The sequence below is a fragment of the Meleagris gallopavo genome, chromosome 1 (genome assembly GCF_000146605.3).
Source record: "Meleagris gallopavo isolate NT-WF06-2002-E0010 breed Aviagen turkey brand Nicholas breeding stock chromosome 1, Turkey_5.1, whole genome shotgun sequence".
Lineage (NCBI taxonomy): Eukaryota > Metazoa > Chordata > Aves > Galliformes > Phasianidae > Meleagris > Meleagris gallopavo.
Window position 1 is genome coordinate 59,074,445 of NC_015011.2, and position 17,924 is coordinate 59,092,368.

General features: G+C 37.6%; 1 protein-coding gene across 2 annotated transcripts in view; it reads left to right on the plus strand.

Moving 5' to 3' along the window:
• Nucleotides 1-2,784: 2,784 nt before the first annotated feature.
• Nucleotides 2,785-17,924, plus strand: part of DERA (deoxyribose-phosphate aldolase) — a 45,884-nt gene continuing 30,744 nt past the window's right edge. The window contains exons 1-5 of one of the 2 annotated variants that reach the window (XM_010713766.3): nucleotides 2,785-3,033; nucleotides 5,687-5,834; nucleotides 7,505-7,600; nucleotides 8,891-9,025; nucleotides 16,800-16,928. In XM_010713766.3, coding sequence (XP_010712068.1) covers nucleotides 2,800-3,033; nucleotides 5,687-5,834; nucleotides 7,505-7,600; nucleotides 8,891-9,025; nucleotides 16,800-16,928 — 742 coding nt within the window. In that variant the 5' untranslated portion in view covers nucleotides 2,785-2,799. The remainder of the gene's footprint in view (nucleotides 3,034-5,686; nucleotides 5,835-7,504; nucleotides 7,601-8,890; nucleotides 9,026-16,799; nucleotides 16,929-17,924) is intronic. The other variant, XM_031554993.1, reaches the window with a different exon arrangement.

Sequence of the window (17,924 nt, forward strand, 5' to 3'; positions counted from 1 at the left end):
AAAAAAAAAAGACATGTTCACACTGCAAGGTTAATGAGCCTAATTAAATATAGTTTTCCTTAGCCGGATACTAAATTATAAAGCTTGGGGGAGTGGAGGAGGGGCAGAATCCAAAGGCGGTCAGTTCTATTTGAAATAATGGTTTTATTCTGCTTTTTTAATGAGAAAAAGAAGAATAAACAGGAGTTATAAGTGATTTTTCTGAATAGAGACACACACATTTATTTGGTGAGACCTCACATGGCAGACTTAAAAGTCTATTTAGAGACAATTGCGGTGAGATGTATTTGTTTTCACTTGCCCACTGCTTTGTATGGTGGAGAAGTGGGCTTGAATGGAAGATCTGTGTCAGACAGAAGTCTCCATCTGCTACTGCATATTACCAGAACCTTTGTCCTTCTTTGCTATGCATTCTTTTTATTACATAATTAACCAAGGGCCTTTTGGTTCTGAATAGAATTTCTAAAATGAACCATAAGAATAAGCATATCAGGTTACTCATTCCTTTAAAAGCAGCAATGGATGAAGATTAGTTAGCAGAAGTAGTAGCTTATTTCACTTCCATTGTTCTTCCTTTTCTTTTCTCCTATTGACTGTGAATTTCTTTGAAATTACTAGCCTCTCCTACCCCTCAGAGCATTACCCTTAATTATTTCCTTTAATGCAATCTAGTGTGCAGTGCTCCGTTTTCTGAGCAGACTACTCAAACCTTCTGAGAAGCCATGCCCAAAAGTCAGGTAGGGCCAGATACAGTAAAAGTATCTCTAGCAAGGTCCAGCATGAGATGTATCAGATAGAATCTTGATGTCCTTGTATTCTTCCAAACACTTCTGCAGGCAGCAGTAGTTTTTACAGATTAATTATTAAACCAGTATTTTTTTGTTGTCTTCCAAAATGTAGAAATAATAGGTTACAGTAGAGTAAGTGAAACTTCTGGGTCCTTATAGAGTGTTAAAAGCTGATTTCCTCATCTAAATTAGCTTCTTGAATTTTATTACATTTTTCCAAAAGAACTGAAAGATCACCGTGTATGCAGTAGGGTTCAAAAGTTATCAGGGCAAATTGGATTACGACTAAATGGTTGCCCCTGTACACTTGGCACACAGTAGTAGAATCACTACACAGAATTTCTGTATCCTTTATTTATTTGTTTGTTTGTTTGTTTATATTTTCCTTCTCAATGGCAAATAGTGCCTATGGTAGCCCCATGGGAGATTTGTGCTCTCACCTAGGAGACCTGACCTTAAAGCAGCTGCAGAAGATGCAGCTTATATTTCAGCTGTCTGTGTTTATATGGTTTGCAGTTATTGACATTTAAGAAGTAGGAAAGATTTAGCCGTAAATATTGTAGCAATAGCTTTTCTCAGTTGCTTTCTACATGTCAGATTCATGTTTTATTTTTTAGATAATGTGACCTGTGGTGAGTAAAGAGAATTATTGAGGGTTTTTGTTAAACTGGTTTTCATCTTGACCTGCTGCTCCTTATCTTGTACACCATGTAGTAAGACTGTTGCTAGAAATCCTAAATTCCTTATGACTGCTCTGGAATTCCTTCTTCTTTTTTTTTTAATTTATTTGCTTTGGACAACATTTTGACCCTGCAGATTCTGCTTATGATATTAAATGTATGTAGTGATAGGAAAGTATTAGCAAGGTGACTGACTGTGCTGAGAACAAGACTTAGCTGCATCTCCTACAATTGTCTTGCATATCCACTGAGTTATCTCTGTCCTAAATTGCTTTCTTTGGTGTTATCTGTAAGTCTCATTAGGGAAACAAGGTTGCATTTGCACGTATTTTAATTGGTGTATTAGTCCTGCATTTTTGTGCATTATTAAAACTAAAAAGTAGAAAGAAAGAGATTTGAAAGAATTATTTATGTTTGGGGTGCATGAGATTTTAAAGATGTTCTGTTTTCTTTTATCTGTATACTCTGAGCAGGAGGATATGAGTTTGTGTTTATTAACATTCAAAATTAGACCTTTGATTTATCACACTAAGCAGGAATTTCAAGATGTGAGGGTGTGAGCCATCAATTCTTTATCATTCAGTTACCCTTCATTAAGAGATTATCATTTTTTGGTGCTTCTATTTTTGGACATTTTTATTATTTTTGTAGATGTTGAGTATCCACTTCTTTTTGGCTCTGGTTATTGTTTATCAGTCCTGTAACTCATTGAAATTGCAACCCAGACCACCTGCAGTGGGCATCTAAAGAAATTCACAGATGGAAGATGTTTGCCTGAGTCCCCCAGGGTGCTTGGCAAGGTGAGCACTTCTAAGGCAGGCAGGTACATATATACTTGCCAGCAGATGTGCTGCCCAGGAATGCAGTTCTTTTGGAAATTTGCAGATTGTCCATCCCTCATAGCAAATTCATTAAACGTAGCTCTAGGTGAAAAACAATCTATCTGTATTATTACACGAAAGTCTGTCTGGAGATTTTTGTGACCGTGTGGGATACAGTTCCTGCAATCAAAGATCCACACACATACACATAAAATGCCATCCTTGTTGCAAGCAGACAAGGAATGAACTGACTAAATGTTACCTTACTCTGGAATCAAGAAGTAAATCAGCAAACAACAGCAGAAGACTGTTTATCTGCAGCATGCATACTAAAATTTGTAGGTTCAGGACTGGAACACAGCATCTCTCACCAACATTAAGTTAATTTAGTTCTAACAGCAAACAAGACATGCTGCGTGAAACATCCAGTTCACAGTTCATCCCCTGACAGAAGTTTATCGTAGTGTGGTATTTTGGACTGGTTAGAAGTGCAGAAGCCCCTGAAAGGATATGAAAGCACAATATGCTCTTCGGAGGACCAAAATAAATCTACAGCTTCTTTCTGAAGTCTCACACAGCACACTAAAAGGACACAGAAATAGATTAGAGGCTTTTTTCTTTTCTTTTTTTTTTTCTCCCACATCAGATCTTGGCTGGATCTCCAAAGTGTATGTGAATCCACCTGCAGTTGTAAGGCATGCAGAACAAATTCAGAAATGGCGGACTGTGAAAGGTAATTGGCAAGTAAGTGCTCTTTTTATGCATTCTGTTCCTGTATTTTTAAAGCAGTCACTCTCCCTCTCTAAGCTGAAATATTGAATTTTCCTCAAGATGCATGTAAACTTAAAAGATGTGCTTGTCCATGCCTTATTTTAATAATTTGTATTTGATGATGATGGGATGGAATAAGGTGACGCATTTATCCAAACAAGTTAAAAACCTTATAACTCATGAGTGGCAAAACCGCAAATGAATTTCAGTCATCTTTATTCATGAGTGGATTAAGTTGTATATTACTATCCCACCACATTTATTCTGTATCCTAGGCAGACTTCTCTGCACACAGCCTCCTTATTTTTTAATTTAAAGCTGTAAGATATGATCATGGTCCCTGTCAAGTTTGACCTACCTGGATGATTGTTGCTTACTTAAACATTCCCAACAAGTGTGATTTCTTTGCTTAACTAGTTATTGCTGAAAACTCAAAAATCCTAACTGGCTGTGGTACTTGATGTGTGTTTCTGTGTGTTTAGCTACAGTGGACAGAGCTGGCTATAGGAATGCCATAGATAGGCAGTTTGGCAGCATCGAGCAAGGACAAGGTTTGAGAAATGCTGTGGAGCAGGCCCACAGCTCCCAGTAAGCACTCAGCTGTGGGCTGTAAGTGATGTTCGAAGGACAACTTGATTCCTGGTTCAGCGGGCAAAAAGTGTTATTCCTTCTGTCTCCACACTGAACAAATGGCTTCCTTTCAGCAGTGACTGATAAACTGAGAGCATGAGGTAGGAGACAATAAAGGAGCAATCTTTATATTGCAGCTTAATAGAATGAAGCTGCAATCACTTATTTGTACTTAATTCTTAAAAAAAAAAATTCAAAGTAGTTGACATTCTGAGCTTAATGTGGCAGGCAGCTGTTCTGGGGTGGCCAAAGCTACCTTCAGGATCAAATCTGAAGTATTATAGGATGAAAGTAGAAATTGGTTAGAAGCAAGCAGTCAAGCTTAGACTATCAGAGGCCAGTAACAGTTCATTACTCAGCTCAGTACCCCCATAGCAGCTTTTGATGTAATACTTGCTATAGGTTCAGAAAGGACACACTCATTAGCTAAGTGTGAAAGGTTTACAGGCTGGTCTGCCTCTTAAGATTTGCAGAGCAATGCCTCCATGCAGAAACACGTTTTGCCTCATACACTGACAAACCATGAAATAGAATGGAATGGTCAGGAAGAGATTGTCCTTGATATTGCTGTGTAGACTCAAGCAGCCTTCACTGCCATCTCACTCCTTGTTGAAGAAAGTGCCCAGCAAAAGATGTCTGTTTTTAGGGAAGCCATTGCTGCAAATGAGCGTTCGCTGGAAGACCTCCAGCAAATATTTCAAAATAATGTTTCAAGTTCAATTTCTGTTCAACAACAAATCTTGAAAAATATTTTGATGTAGTTTTGTTCCATTCTCTTATCAATAAGTCTTTTAATGTTCTATAGCATTTTCCTCTGAAGACTACTCTAGCCCTGTAATTTAGCTCTTAGTCTGTTGTTTTGTTTTTCTAATTTTGTTTTGTTTTTCACCTATTAATTACATATTTCTTTTTAGTCCCAGATTCACACAAGTCAAAGAAACATTTGAAGTCTAGACTCTTAATTTTAAAAAATTGTGGGTTCTTAACTTCCACTGCTTCCGTGTTTTATTTTCACAGGCATACAAATGTGTTACTATAGGGGAGTTGCTGAAAGTAAAAAAAGTTTATTTTATTGGCACATGACATTAGAGGTGGATGTTGGTGGCATGGCAGTAAAGGTTGAACCTTCCCTCCAGTACTGCATTACACTTTGTTGCTGTGTGACAGATGGCAGCAGAGGGACAGTCTGACAGAATGGCATCTGATACGGAAGTGCATATGAAGCAAAGGTGTGGCATTGAATGCCTCTGTGTGGAAAAAATGGCACCCACAGACATACATCAGTGCTTGCTGAATGTTTATGGAGACCAAACAGTGAATGTGAGCACAGTGAGGTGGTTGGTGCAGCAGTGGCAACAGCAACAGTGGGTCACCGCTATTGGTGCAGGTTTTTATGAGCACAGCATGCAGGATATTGTTCATCACTGGCAAAAATGCATTGCTAATAATGGTTGAGAAGTATTTTGAAAATATTGTAAAAATTTGTTCTATCAAATAGTGTTATTGTTCTTTTTGTATTTGTTGTCGTTTCTCTGGATGTAAATAGGAGGCATTAGTTTTGGAGTGACCTATGTACAAATTACTGACATGTACATTCATATGTTTATTTACAATTGTAAATCTGTGGTCCTTTTCAAGCATAACTTAATGATTTGTTTTGTTTTGTTTTGTTTTCTGAGTACAAATGCTTGTCTGGTTCTTAGTCCTGTTTGGTACTTAGCTTCTGCAACAAAAAAATGGAGTTGAGCCTTTGATTCTGAGGCAGCTGACTTTTGATTCCAAATTCTTTCTGTACTGTCAGATATTACTTAAAATGTGAACAAATTTCCGCCATCATTGTCTGTCATAAACCATTCTTTTTGTATCCTCCATATATATGGCATACTTTTCCTAATTCTTAGAGTGAGAACCAGGCTTTGGATTCCTGTTTCTAAGTCAGTTTGACTTTGGAAGCATGAACTGAGATGTTATATTCCTTTCTTCACTCCCTTTGCAGGCTGCTTGGCTGTTGAAAGCTGTCACCTGCATAGACCTTACCACTCTCTCTGGTGATGATACTCCTTCAAATGTTCACAGACTGTGTTTTAAAGCTAAGCATCCCATCAGAGAGGATCTGCTGAAAGCCATGGATATGCATGATAAAGGTTTGATTGTTTTTGTTCTGTTAGGTTTGTAGAGAAAATGTCTATGTTCCCTCAGTTATTTTTTTAGTTTTCAGAAAGGTGTACGAATGACCTCTTCTATTATGGAAACAATTGTGACAGACACTATTGCTGAACTGATAGTTGTGAGAGAAGTAGGTACTACATAGTCTTATTCAAAGAAACTGCCCTAACTTTTAAATGCATAATACTTATTCTTTTGAGTTAATGCAATAATGTGAAGAGGATAAGTCCATTCACAGTTTGGAAACCAAACTAAGGCATGGACTCAGGTAAACACTGTAAGTTACGGTACATAATGTACAAATTTGATACAGAAACCGTGTGTAACTTCAGTGTATCTTTTAATAACAGTGCACTAAAGTGAAACAAATTTATCTGCTGATGTCCTTTCTGAATTGCAGAAGTGGGGAATTTCATGCTTAGCCGATGCTGCTCTGCGTTACTCTTTAAGGACCCCTCCAACCTAAGCCATTCTATAATTCTGTGATACTCAAGAGTCTGCCACTTTACTTGCCAGAAAATAGGTATTCCACATGTGTAAGCACGTTATTTCTCCTTCAGAAAACATTATCTGTTACCTGCTTGTTTGAGTAACTATGATAAGTGACATCTTTGCAGCCCAATCTGCTTTAAGGAATAATTCCTCTAGTATGTGGTTATGTGTGAAACATACACTCTGTATACTTCCAAAGTTCCCAGCTAAGCCAACAGAGTTGGAGGGGAAGCAGACAGCCCTTATCAGCTGGTGGTAAAGCATTGACAACAAGTTGACATTACTGAAGCAGGCTCCATCTGAAGTTCAGATTTTACACCTGAGACTGAAATGATAAAACTTCAGAGCAAACTGAGAGTCTCAATATAAAACTTCTTTAAATCAGAGCAACACCTCTGAATTTTTCTAGATGTGATCACTGATGTGCCAGTGAATACGATTTGGCTTCTGTCCTAGCATGCTGGCCTTACAGTCATCTAATGAAAAGAAAAAACTCAGTGACATGTGCAGCATGCTTCTACTATCAAAATATTTCAATAGTTTTACGCAGGCTTTCATCCACTGATTGAAGTTATATGATGTAAAACCAAGGGGGCAGGTCAGTTCTCTAGTTTCTAGCCATACATGTGAAATATCAAAGCTTAGCCTTTTTTTTTTTCACTAAACTTAGATTTATGGACTTTTCAGGTGGTTGAAAGATTAAATATGAGAGCAATTATCTGAGACAGAGAGAACAGTGTTTCAACTAGAAAAGCAGTAGAACTGCATTAACATAAAGACTGCTCTGTTGCTGCTGGGCTCAGCCTGGCTCAACAGGTAAGGACAGAGCTTGGCAGCAGTTTTTCTCACAATATGCTGCTGACTAAGCACGTCTTAAATGTATGTCATTAAACAGGGAATCTGTTGGTAAAAAAAACACTGAGAGGTGCTTTAACTCCTGGTAATGCTAGTTTGTTCCCAGGCACAGATGGAGGACTATGAGGGAGATAAAAATACGGGAAGCACTTATATGAATATCCCTGTTGTATGTCCTTAAGGTTCTTGCGAGAATACAAAAGTGGGAGAGAAGTGCAAATAACATACCTATGTCCTTATGTGATGTGCACTAGAGAAGTGCAAATCTGCATGTGAAAAAAATGAACTGTGTCTCTCACAGGTATTACTGTTGCAGCAGTTTGTGTATATCCTGCAAGAGTCACTGATGCTGTTAACACCCTGAAGGCTGCTGGTTGTAATATACCAGTAGCTTCGGGTAAGTGTTTTGTTAAAATAATCAATTGTATCTTTTGATAGATACATAGTTGTGTAGCAGTATTATCTACCTGTGTAAAATATGTAGAAAAATCTGGAAGTTCAGATTTGCTTTTGTTTCAGAGTGAGCTGAAAAGGTAGCAGGTGGAAGGAAGGGAATTGTGGGGAGGATTTGCTTATGTTTTTTTGTGGTCATTTGTTTTGTTTCAACTTCAAGCTTATCAGGAATGCCAAGTCTGTCACCTGGAAGCTCAGCAGAGAGGTTCTTAAGGTATACAAAGCCATTTCCCTCAAATGAGTAGAAGAAGTTGATTGAGATAGTGTGCCTGCAAAGAATCAGTAGACAAGAAGTAGATTACTCTAATACATATCTTGGGTTTTCTGGTTTGTGATTTTTTTTTTTTGCTGTTGTGTTGTTTTTTTTTTGTCATCCTCAGTTTTTGGCTTCTAAGTATGGTCCTACAGGCTGAAATCATTGAAGAATTTGTGTAAAGGCAAGGGTTATTGCTGGCTGAGCAGCCTGCAAGTTCAGGACTTGCACTCATAAATTTCATAGTGCCAGTTCTTTTCTAGTCACCACATGATAAACAAGTTCTGAATCTACTATAAGCAAAAAGTAGGATCACAGAATTATGTGGTTTGGATGAGAGCTCTGGATGTCGTTTAGTCAAACCTGTTCAAAGCAAGGGCTAACTTTGAAGTTAGATCAGGTGTTTTATGCTAACATCCGTGTTTTCTGAGTTTTCTTTTCATTTCTTTATTGTTGTGTAAGGAAAAAAAAATGCTACCTGCATTTATGTCATGGAGAATCTCTGACAAAGCTATTACTATTTCTATTTCCAAAGTTACTTTAGGTTTTGTACTTAAACATCATAAAGGAAATTTTAAGTAGACCTCACTGAAAGTTTTTGCTGTAATGTGATTTAGTTATTTAATGTATTACTGGGACTTAACTCAAAAAACTCCTTAAAAGAATTGGGGAGAATTTTAAAATTATCTATTGTTTCACATATGAGTTCACTCCTTCTTTGCTCAGTTCTATAGATATTGTTCTTTTGTAGAACATTTTGGAGAAATGTATGTCTTGTGAAAGAGACCTTTTCATAAGAAGCAGTTAGTATCTGCTGGATGGAGGGTAGGATCAAGTGCCTTTAGGTTTTTGATTTGTGATAAGGATTTAAAAAAAAAATTCAGTGGCTTTCAAATTCTTTGGTGTATTAGAAGTACACAATTTTATGTTCAATTTATAAACCAAACTTTCTCCCCCTACCTCCATTTCCATCCTTGCTAGTGGCTGCTGGGTTTCCATCTGGACAAACTCCTCTAGAAACGAAACTGGCTGAAATAAGGCTGGCTGTGCAGTATGGTGCCAGAGAGATTGACATTGTCATTAGCAGGAGCCTGGTGCTGAGTGGCCAGTGGGAAGGTAAGGAAGCTAAACCTATGTAAGTGTATGTGCTAGTTCTCTCTCTTCCCCCCAGTTTCTACATTATTAGTCCTTAAAGAATTTGATCCCTCCTCAGAGACTTTCTGATAATCTGGGACACTGAATTAAATCAAAATAATTTTACTAAAGCATGACAAATTACCAAATTTCTTAAAAAGAATGCTGTTACAGTTTGGGAATTCAGAATTACTTTATGCTTTAAAGATTGGGTTTGTTGTTTCTATACTTTGGTGCATTTTCCATACAGAATTAAAAAAATAGCAAGTGAAATGGAGGAGAAATGAACGCCGACAGTCTTTGAACAGTTTTGTTAAACCCCCCAAGGGGCTGCTAATGTAAATGATATCTTATTAAATACACATTTCAGTTCTTGACAAAAATGTGTATTTTCATTGTTTTCTTTTTCAAAATTGAGGGTACAAATTGACTCTTCATATTATTTTTGATGTTCCTATGCCTGTAACCTGCAACTAATTAGTAAGAACAATAATGCTGAAGATGGTTTTTGCTCTAATTGCCTCCTTAATGTACTGTGAACGGTTCGCCTTAAGTGCTGACAATGCTCCTACAACTAATCTCAGTGTGAAGGTAAACACATCATTGTCTTGGAATGAATTTTCCATTTAATTGTATAATGCAGTACTGTAATAGCTTGTGTGATTGCAAGGCTCCATAAAAACACTGGTACCTGTTTTTGGTTAAGGAAGTAAAGACATCACGGTAACACTTCATGTTTTCTGATTTTGGGCTTCTTTCAATTATCATTTAGAATTGAATTGGAAAAACTAAAAAACAAAACACCTGAAGTTTGTGCATCTGTTTCTTCAAGACTCATATCTTGTTTGCCATTTGGTCTTACATCTTGACCTCTTCATGTCCATCCCTTTACCTTGAAATAAATGTATGTTTACAAATGTCTGGCTTCTTGAATGCTGTAGTCATCTGTTTCTATCTTAAGTGATTCAGATACAGCCTCAGAAACTGATGGAAGATGGAGACTAGGAGACCGAGAATGATGGTTCAAATTCTGTGTTAGCCAATATTAAGACTGTGTGCACACTTTCCTATGCCATGCTTGTGACTTGCAACAAACCTTATGTACAGTTAGAAAGCATGTTGCTCCTCCAGTGGAGATATTTAACAGGTCTTTGATACAAAATGACCTAAGTCCAGTGGTCTTTCTCCAGCACTTAGAGAGAGAGAGAGGGAAAAAAAAGTCCATCACACTAAACTTGGAAAGCAGCTTGAATTTGTGTCTAAAAACTTCTATTGCTATCTTACAAAAATTTTTGACTTAATCATTCTTACTGCACTTCAGACTTTGTGGTACATTGCTGTTCGATGCAAGTTGCGCAGAGCAGAGGTCAGAAAGTTAGGGCATGCAGGCAGTTACAAGTGCAAGCTCTAGATTGTACAGCCCAGGATTATGAGAAGAATTGAGGAGAAGCACAGGTCGATTGAGAGAGAGAGTTTTTACCAGTGACTGAAATGAACTGGACATACACTGTTAGTTTTTTTCTGTATGGGAAGTGAACTGTTTCTGTTCTGATCGTAAGTCACAGGGAAGGAGGACATAGACATAAGAATGGTGGATCTAGTATAAAGCTATCAGTTTACTAAATAAATACGTTAAGATTGAAATTTGATTTGCTATTTATAGTCTTCTGTCTACAGCCAAGATCAGGACAAATTCAAAAGGCATCCATATCTTGGTAGTGGTTAGTTTACGTGTCTTTTACTGAAGGTAGCTTTTATGGCTGCCTTGCAGTTATGATAGAAACTGTTTATATTTAAAACCCAAGTATATTTTTATGATTATTTTGTTATGTTGTCATTCTTTGAGATCTCAGATACTACTGACAAATAAATATGGACCTTTAGAGACCTTTTATCTTAACTGTTTGTGTATTTCTGGCTTCATATATTTTTAGTCTGTTCCATAATTGGGGTCACTATGATGGAGTAGTTTTGCTCTCTGGTTTGTTTCAGAAGCTTTTTAGTGAATATTTTATTGCATGAGTATCCAACATTTTGGGTTGCCTGGGCTGCATTAAGTGAAGAAATCTTGGGCCATACATACATAGGCTGCTCCAAAAGTAATGCCTCCCATTTATTTTCATGGAAACTACAACAAATACAGTAAACACAGTAACTCTATGAAAGTCACTGTTTGATAGAACAAATTCTCAGCTACAAAACACTATTTTTCAACAGAATCACCAGTGTTAACTATGCATTTTTGCCAATGATGAACAAGAGCCTGCGTATCATGCTCATCAAAGTGACCCACTGTTGCTGTTGCCACCTGTTGCCTAACTGTGCTCACATCCACTATTTTGCCTCTGTAAATGTTCAGCAAAGCATTGATAAATGTCAGGGGGTGCAACTTTTTCTGCGGGGAAGAATTCAGTGACATGCCTTTACTTTATACACTCTTCCATGTCAGATGCCATTTTGTCAGACTACCCCTCCATTGCCATCTGTCACATGGGAACAAAATGTAATGGAGTATTGGTGGGAAGGTTGAACCTCTACTGCTATGCTGCCAACATCCATTTCTGATGTTGTGTATCAATAAAGTAGGAGGCATTACTTTTAGAGCAGCCCTCCTAAAATATAGCTAATGCATATAAGTAACAAAACTTATTTTTGTCCGTATTTTTATTAAAACCTTAAAAAAAAAAGGGCAACAAAACCATAAAACTAGTGGGATATTTGACCCTGCTTTTGGAAGCTTATCAGTCTGGTTTGATGGCAGTGGTTGCCATTCTGAGTGAGGTCTCAAGGTTCTCATAAGAGAATTTTTGATGAAATTTTCCTGAACAGAAAATAGGCACGGCTGCATATTTTGCACTCTTCACAGGACCATGTTTAGCCAGTGTATCCAAATGCATGCAGTTATTTGCCATAACTTGAGCTAGCACTGCACTGTGCCCTACCCTTCCACTGGTTTCAGCTGAAACAGCTCTAACAGAACTACAATATTTGGTTTTTGCTGAGGGATGAATGCGTGCCCTGGGCTGGGCTCAGGACTGAGCCACTGTCACGATGTCACAGTGTGGGGGGCAGGCTGCATTTTGAGCAGTTTTTTAGTATTATTGAGACTCTTTGTGTCACCTGAAATATATTTTCTAGATCTGATCTTTATGAGGTAATTGTAATGAGGTTTGTAATAGTGCTGAATGTGAAAGCAGCTTTATTGGGCAGCTAATTCAGGTTGGAAAAGAATCTTAAATGTTTATGAGCTTATATATACATACCTTTTACAAGCAATTTGCTTTTGGAGCAATAATACTTTACAATAGTTTACTCAACCATTGTCTTGTATTACTTAATGAAGTATGAATTAAGCTTAAAAATCAGAATTTAGATTATGTCTTTAACCACAGCATGTGGAGCCTGTACATAAAGTGTGTTGAAGCTGACCAACAAATTACTGAAAGAAGCTGGATATATTCTCCATACATATTGTGGTGTTGCTCTACCTTCTGAAACTATCTGAGGTTTGATAAAATTACTTCTACTTTCACAGCTTTTAGCAAACACTGGATATACCACAATGTCAGCAGCTTCCAAATACTTGACAACCACTAATAATGGTTGATTATCATTTGCTCTATGTCAGCTGAAGTTTCCTGTGAAAAAAAAAAAAGAGTATAAAAATAGAATAGTCTAAGAAGTTAGAGCATGGCTGCATCCATGAAGTGCATAGCTGTAATCTCATTATGAAAGCTGCCTTTCAATCCTTGCTAATAAGTATTCAGTTACAAGTGCAAGGTCTTTTTTCAGTAATTGGGGCCCCCCTTTATAAGCTGCAGAGATAATATACCCACTATCCGTTCTGCAGACTTGAACAAGACTCTACTTGTTGTTGGAAAATATTTTATTTGAATTTTCCATTTTCTAGATTTGCAAGCTGACTTGGGACTGCAAAGTCTGCATAATTTCTTTCTTATACTGTCAGCAGCAGCTCAGACTCCTGAAGCCAAATTCTGTTTTCAGTTTCATGTGAATCACTGGAGCCTGGAGTTGCACATATGTGGCTGAGAGCAGAACTGATAGAGTCGTGTTGTGCTGATAGCCTCGTGCTTGTCATTTTGTTAACAAACCTGCCATTAATGTGCAAGACAGAAGGCATTCCAGCTCATTTTCCAATTTCCTAACATGATTACCTTGATCTTTTGGTCTAACAGAAATTGAAACATCGTCCCTTCTCTCCTCAGTTGCTACCCTTAACATCAGTCAATGTGAATGACTAGTTGAAAACAGTGAATAAACTGAATTTAAAGAAGAAAAAAAACGTGTTTTTATCACCACATTTTTTTAGAAGAGCAGTTTCATAAAAATTAAGCTGTTTTTATTCTTCCTTTAACATTTTCATTCTGTGTAGGAGACATATTATTCCATTCATTTGATCTTAAGACAAATGTATTGGACCAAATCAGAATACCATATAGACAATCTTGGGCAGATCATAGCTATTATTAATTGATAGGGATGCTTGCTTGAGAGACATGAAGGGAGAGGCACATTTTCTCTGGTGTATTTAATAACTGCTAAATATCAATGGAATGTTTGTACTGAATATTTGGAAATTCAGTAAAGCTTCAAAAAAAAAATCATGTCACCATCCAGCACTTATATTTTATAACTGTGCAATTGAAAATATTGCTATAAAGGGTTTTTTCTCTCCTATAAAATCTGATCTTTTCTGACTTATATATGCATACAATAAAAGCAGATTTGAAGTTTGTAAAAGCAGTAAAGTATGTTAAATAAATGGGAGTAGAATAAAAAAAAAAGTAGAATATAATTCTTGTATCACACTCAACTGCTTAATCAGTGGAGGTACTACAGACTGCAGCAACGAACATCTGGATGTAAATATAATCTATGTAGCATAGCTTGCTTTGATTCTGGTTTTGTTTGTTTTCTTTGTGTGTGTTTTTTCCTGATTTAATATGGGTAGTGTTAGTGCTGTATTTGAGATGCTACACAGTATTGGCCATTTGCTGTGAGAGCTCTTCATTATTATTTCCACTGTTTTTAAAAGTCAGAAGATGAATCTCTTGCAAGCTTTTCATGGTGGTTTTAGCTCATAGCTGAGAATATGCCTCTGGAGTTTCCTGTGTTGGAGAATTTCCTAAATGCTTTCTGCCACTTCTGCTAACCAGAGCAGCCCCACCTGCTCTGCCAGCTACTACTGGTGTCCTGCAGAAGTACACCAAGAGCCACGGTGTCCAGCTCTGCTCCTGTCACTAAAGAGTTTGAGAGAACCAGGTAGCTACAAGATTGAAATTTGGCAGCACAACCTGTCCTAAAAGTGGCCCCGGACTTCTTGAAAAAATGAGTGTATATTCAAGTGTGATTAACTTCAATCACTCTTCAGTCATTTGAGAGGAAGTTTTGAGTTGATCAAGTAATTTCTCTTTTTATTTAAATCTGATTGAGTGCCCTTTTTATTTTTGAAAGCAGTAGGAGTTTATGCATTGTTTCTGAAACAAAGCAGTGCCTGCTTGACCTGGGACTGAGGTGTTCAGTCTCAGGTGCTCTGGTTAATTTTCTCTTTCCCAGAGGTAGTTGCATTTCTATTCGTATTTTTACTGTAGGGCTGAGAATATCCTGTGAGTGCCAAATACTCAATGCAATAATTGATCTGTGAATAGAGTGTGAATAAGAGAAGAGTATTTATTACCTACACACCTGCCCCATTAACACATGCCTACTGTTCCACCACCTCAAGTAACCTGACAGACACAGATGATTGAAGATCTTCAGTTGTTCCTGTCTGTGGGTTGATGCATGCTGTCAGATAGAGAGACTATTCAAATGATCTTGGCACTAATTGCATATAAATGTACTTTCCAACAATAGGGAGAGTGCTGTAGCTGCAGAACTAACTTCGGTGAACAACAGTTACGGAAATAAAATTTCTTTTCATGGAATCCAAACTAAATGTACATTTTGTTGATTTTGTTTTGACATTTTTGGCAGTGTATCTTAAAGGTAGAGAAAACTTGAGTCTTTTCTTGTTGTTACCGAAACTAGAACATGAAAGCTGCTTTTTCTGGCTTTCCAAAGGCTTCAGGAAAGAGTCACTCCACAAAAAGAAACTGCATTTGGATCTAACATGAGTAGCATTATCAAATGCACAAGAAAATAGCACAGGTGCTTTGTATTTCCTTTTTTTTTTTGAGTCTTGATTTGATGTAGAAGGTTTTGGAGTATCATCAATTGATCAATAAAACATGTTAGACCGCATGCTAGTACTGATTAATTCACACCTTTGGTACACAGTAAGAAACAAGGTGAAGCCTGGTGTCTATAAAGGGACTTGCTAAGTACGTTAGCCAGTTGTCTACTAATGTGTGTAGTATGTCTCTGAGGACCACCGCAGTGATCCCAGCCCCAGCAGCCTGGGATACCCACAGCATCAGTAGGACAGGCAACATGGCAGGTAAAGGAGGTGTCCAGCTGGCGAACCTTCTTCTGGGGACTGAGACAGTATGCTGAAAAAAATAATCCTAGACTTTAAAAATAATTGTTAAAGCTGTGTTTTTTGCCTTCTATAAATGAACTTTTCGATTTTGTGTGCTTAAAGATTGAGTATAGTTTGTGAAAAGGAATCTTATAAAATATACTATTTGCTTATTTTGCCTTTTTTTTTTTCTTCTAATTCAGATTCCAGAAACGTTGGCAGCACACTGTAAGTGCTGCTTTTCTCCCTGCCACTAGTATTAGATGAGCCTTAATCATCCCCAAGTGGCCAGATTGTAGCAGTTATATTTCCATAACTTCTCACTCTTTTAATCTCCGGAAGTTTAATATTTTGGGGGGGAGGGCAGTGCTGAATTTTGCCAGAAAGGGATGGGACATTTTCCTTGTGCTCCCATTTCCTCACCAGGTCTGCAAGTTCTGCCTTTTTTAAGGAATTCAGTAGACCTGAGTCCTTAGTAACCCCCTGAGGGGAGTTCACAGATGCAGATCCATGCAGAGCTGTTGAGCCATGAAGGTGCTACCTTGGACCTCAGGCTTTCCTCACCAGGGGTATTTGCAGCCTGTGTTGGTGAGGCTGCATGTTTTCGGGAAATTTGTGTTTTCACAAAGCTTAGGATGGAATTTAAATATCTAAACACAGGCATCTAGCTCCTAATTGGCCTTCCTGAGACTGCCCTATGGAACTGGGGGGTAGGATGGGACCTAATAGAGATGAGGTGCCTCCAGGAGTAGCAGTTGGAGGCCAAGGGAAAGATGTCAGGGAACCACAAGTGGCACCAAGATCTGTAATTAGACAACTTGGTCACACCTTTGTTGTCTCATAGGCTGAGCCCTGCAAAGATGGCTGTAGGGAACGGGGATTGTGGTGACATGATGTACAAGGGGAAACATAACTGTGCCTGAGTACTAATTCAGTTTATTACCAAATTTATTGCTTGAAAAGCTGTTTTAAAATCAATTTTGTACATCATAGTGGTTTTTTTTTTTGCTCCTGATGTATTCATGAGTGTTTGGCATACTGTGCACATTAGTAGTTTTGAGAGAAGCGACATTAATAGCTATTAAGTTCAGTCTGAAATTGTGTGGCATTGTTAATTACCTCCAGTCATGTAATTTATTGAACTTACAAAACTTAAGTTCTTGAGTGCTATGACTAATTATAAGATTGGAAATTAATCCAGAAGTGGAAATTACAGCCATACTTGAAAATGTCTCTCAGCCAACTTTGATCATTTTCAAATGCTTTTATCCACAGGTCTGTATGAGGAGATCCGCCAGTGCCGTGAGGCCTGTGGAGAAGCTCACATGAAAACAATCCTAGCAACAGGTGAACTAGGGTCCCTTGCTAATGTCTACAAAGCCAGTATGATCGCTATGATGGCAGGTAAATATAAGTCTTCTTCTTTTTAAGCTAAGAATGTCTTTACTATATTATTCATGAAGCGTAAAAAATTCTCATTGTGAAAGTTTAGTTTTGCCTGTAGTAGGCAAAAAATTGTTATGCAGCAATTACTGAAGTTGCAGGTGTAGTAATGAAGTGTCATTTGTTTTGTATAATCTACAAAAAGGTACGAAATGTTAAATAACACTTAGAACTGCTAAACAACAGGATTTGTAGGAAAAATAGCGTTTGTCTTCAAATGTCTGATCTTTGGTATTTTTGATAAGGGCACATACATTTGGGGCAGGTAGGCATTATCCACATAGTGTCAGTGAGTGTACAGATGTAGTGTGAGCAGGTGGGTCGTGAAACTGTTACAAATGTAGTTGGGTAGTTCTTTGAGAAGACTTATGCTGACTACAACTGTTTTTGGTTTGTGCTCACTCCTAATCATCTCTACAAGAGTGTGGTTTGAGTAATCCAACTATGCTGGAGATTCATCAAGAGGAAGAGCACCAGTGATGCAGCAGGTGCTGGAATGCTCTAGATTATAACTGTTTTTAAATGGCACTCTCAAAAGTGGGACAGTTAATACTGACAGTTAAATGATGTTCAGTTTTGCCTACTTTAAACAAGACTTCAGAGCTGTGGCTTAATACAATCTTTAAGATGCAAAATGTTCTTTGGACTCTGTTCTAAACATCTGCTTCTTCCACCATACTTGAAAGAAGGCACCTCTGTATTGGCAGAGGGAAATGTAAAGATATCCCGAAAACCACTGTTAGTCCATATTCTAACTAAATTTTGGGTCATTTTTGTCGATTTTTTTTTCCTACTGTAAGCTCTTCAGACCTGGAATTTCTTATTTTAGGGGAAGAAAAGGTCATTTGAGTGTCTTGTCTGTATTTAAATAAATATTCAACTTGCAGCTGACCTCCTTGTCTTTTTACACAGTGCTATGCTTATCTACCTTAGATGGAATGAGAGGCTTTTATGCTT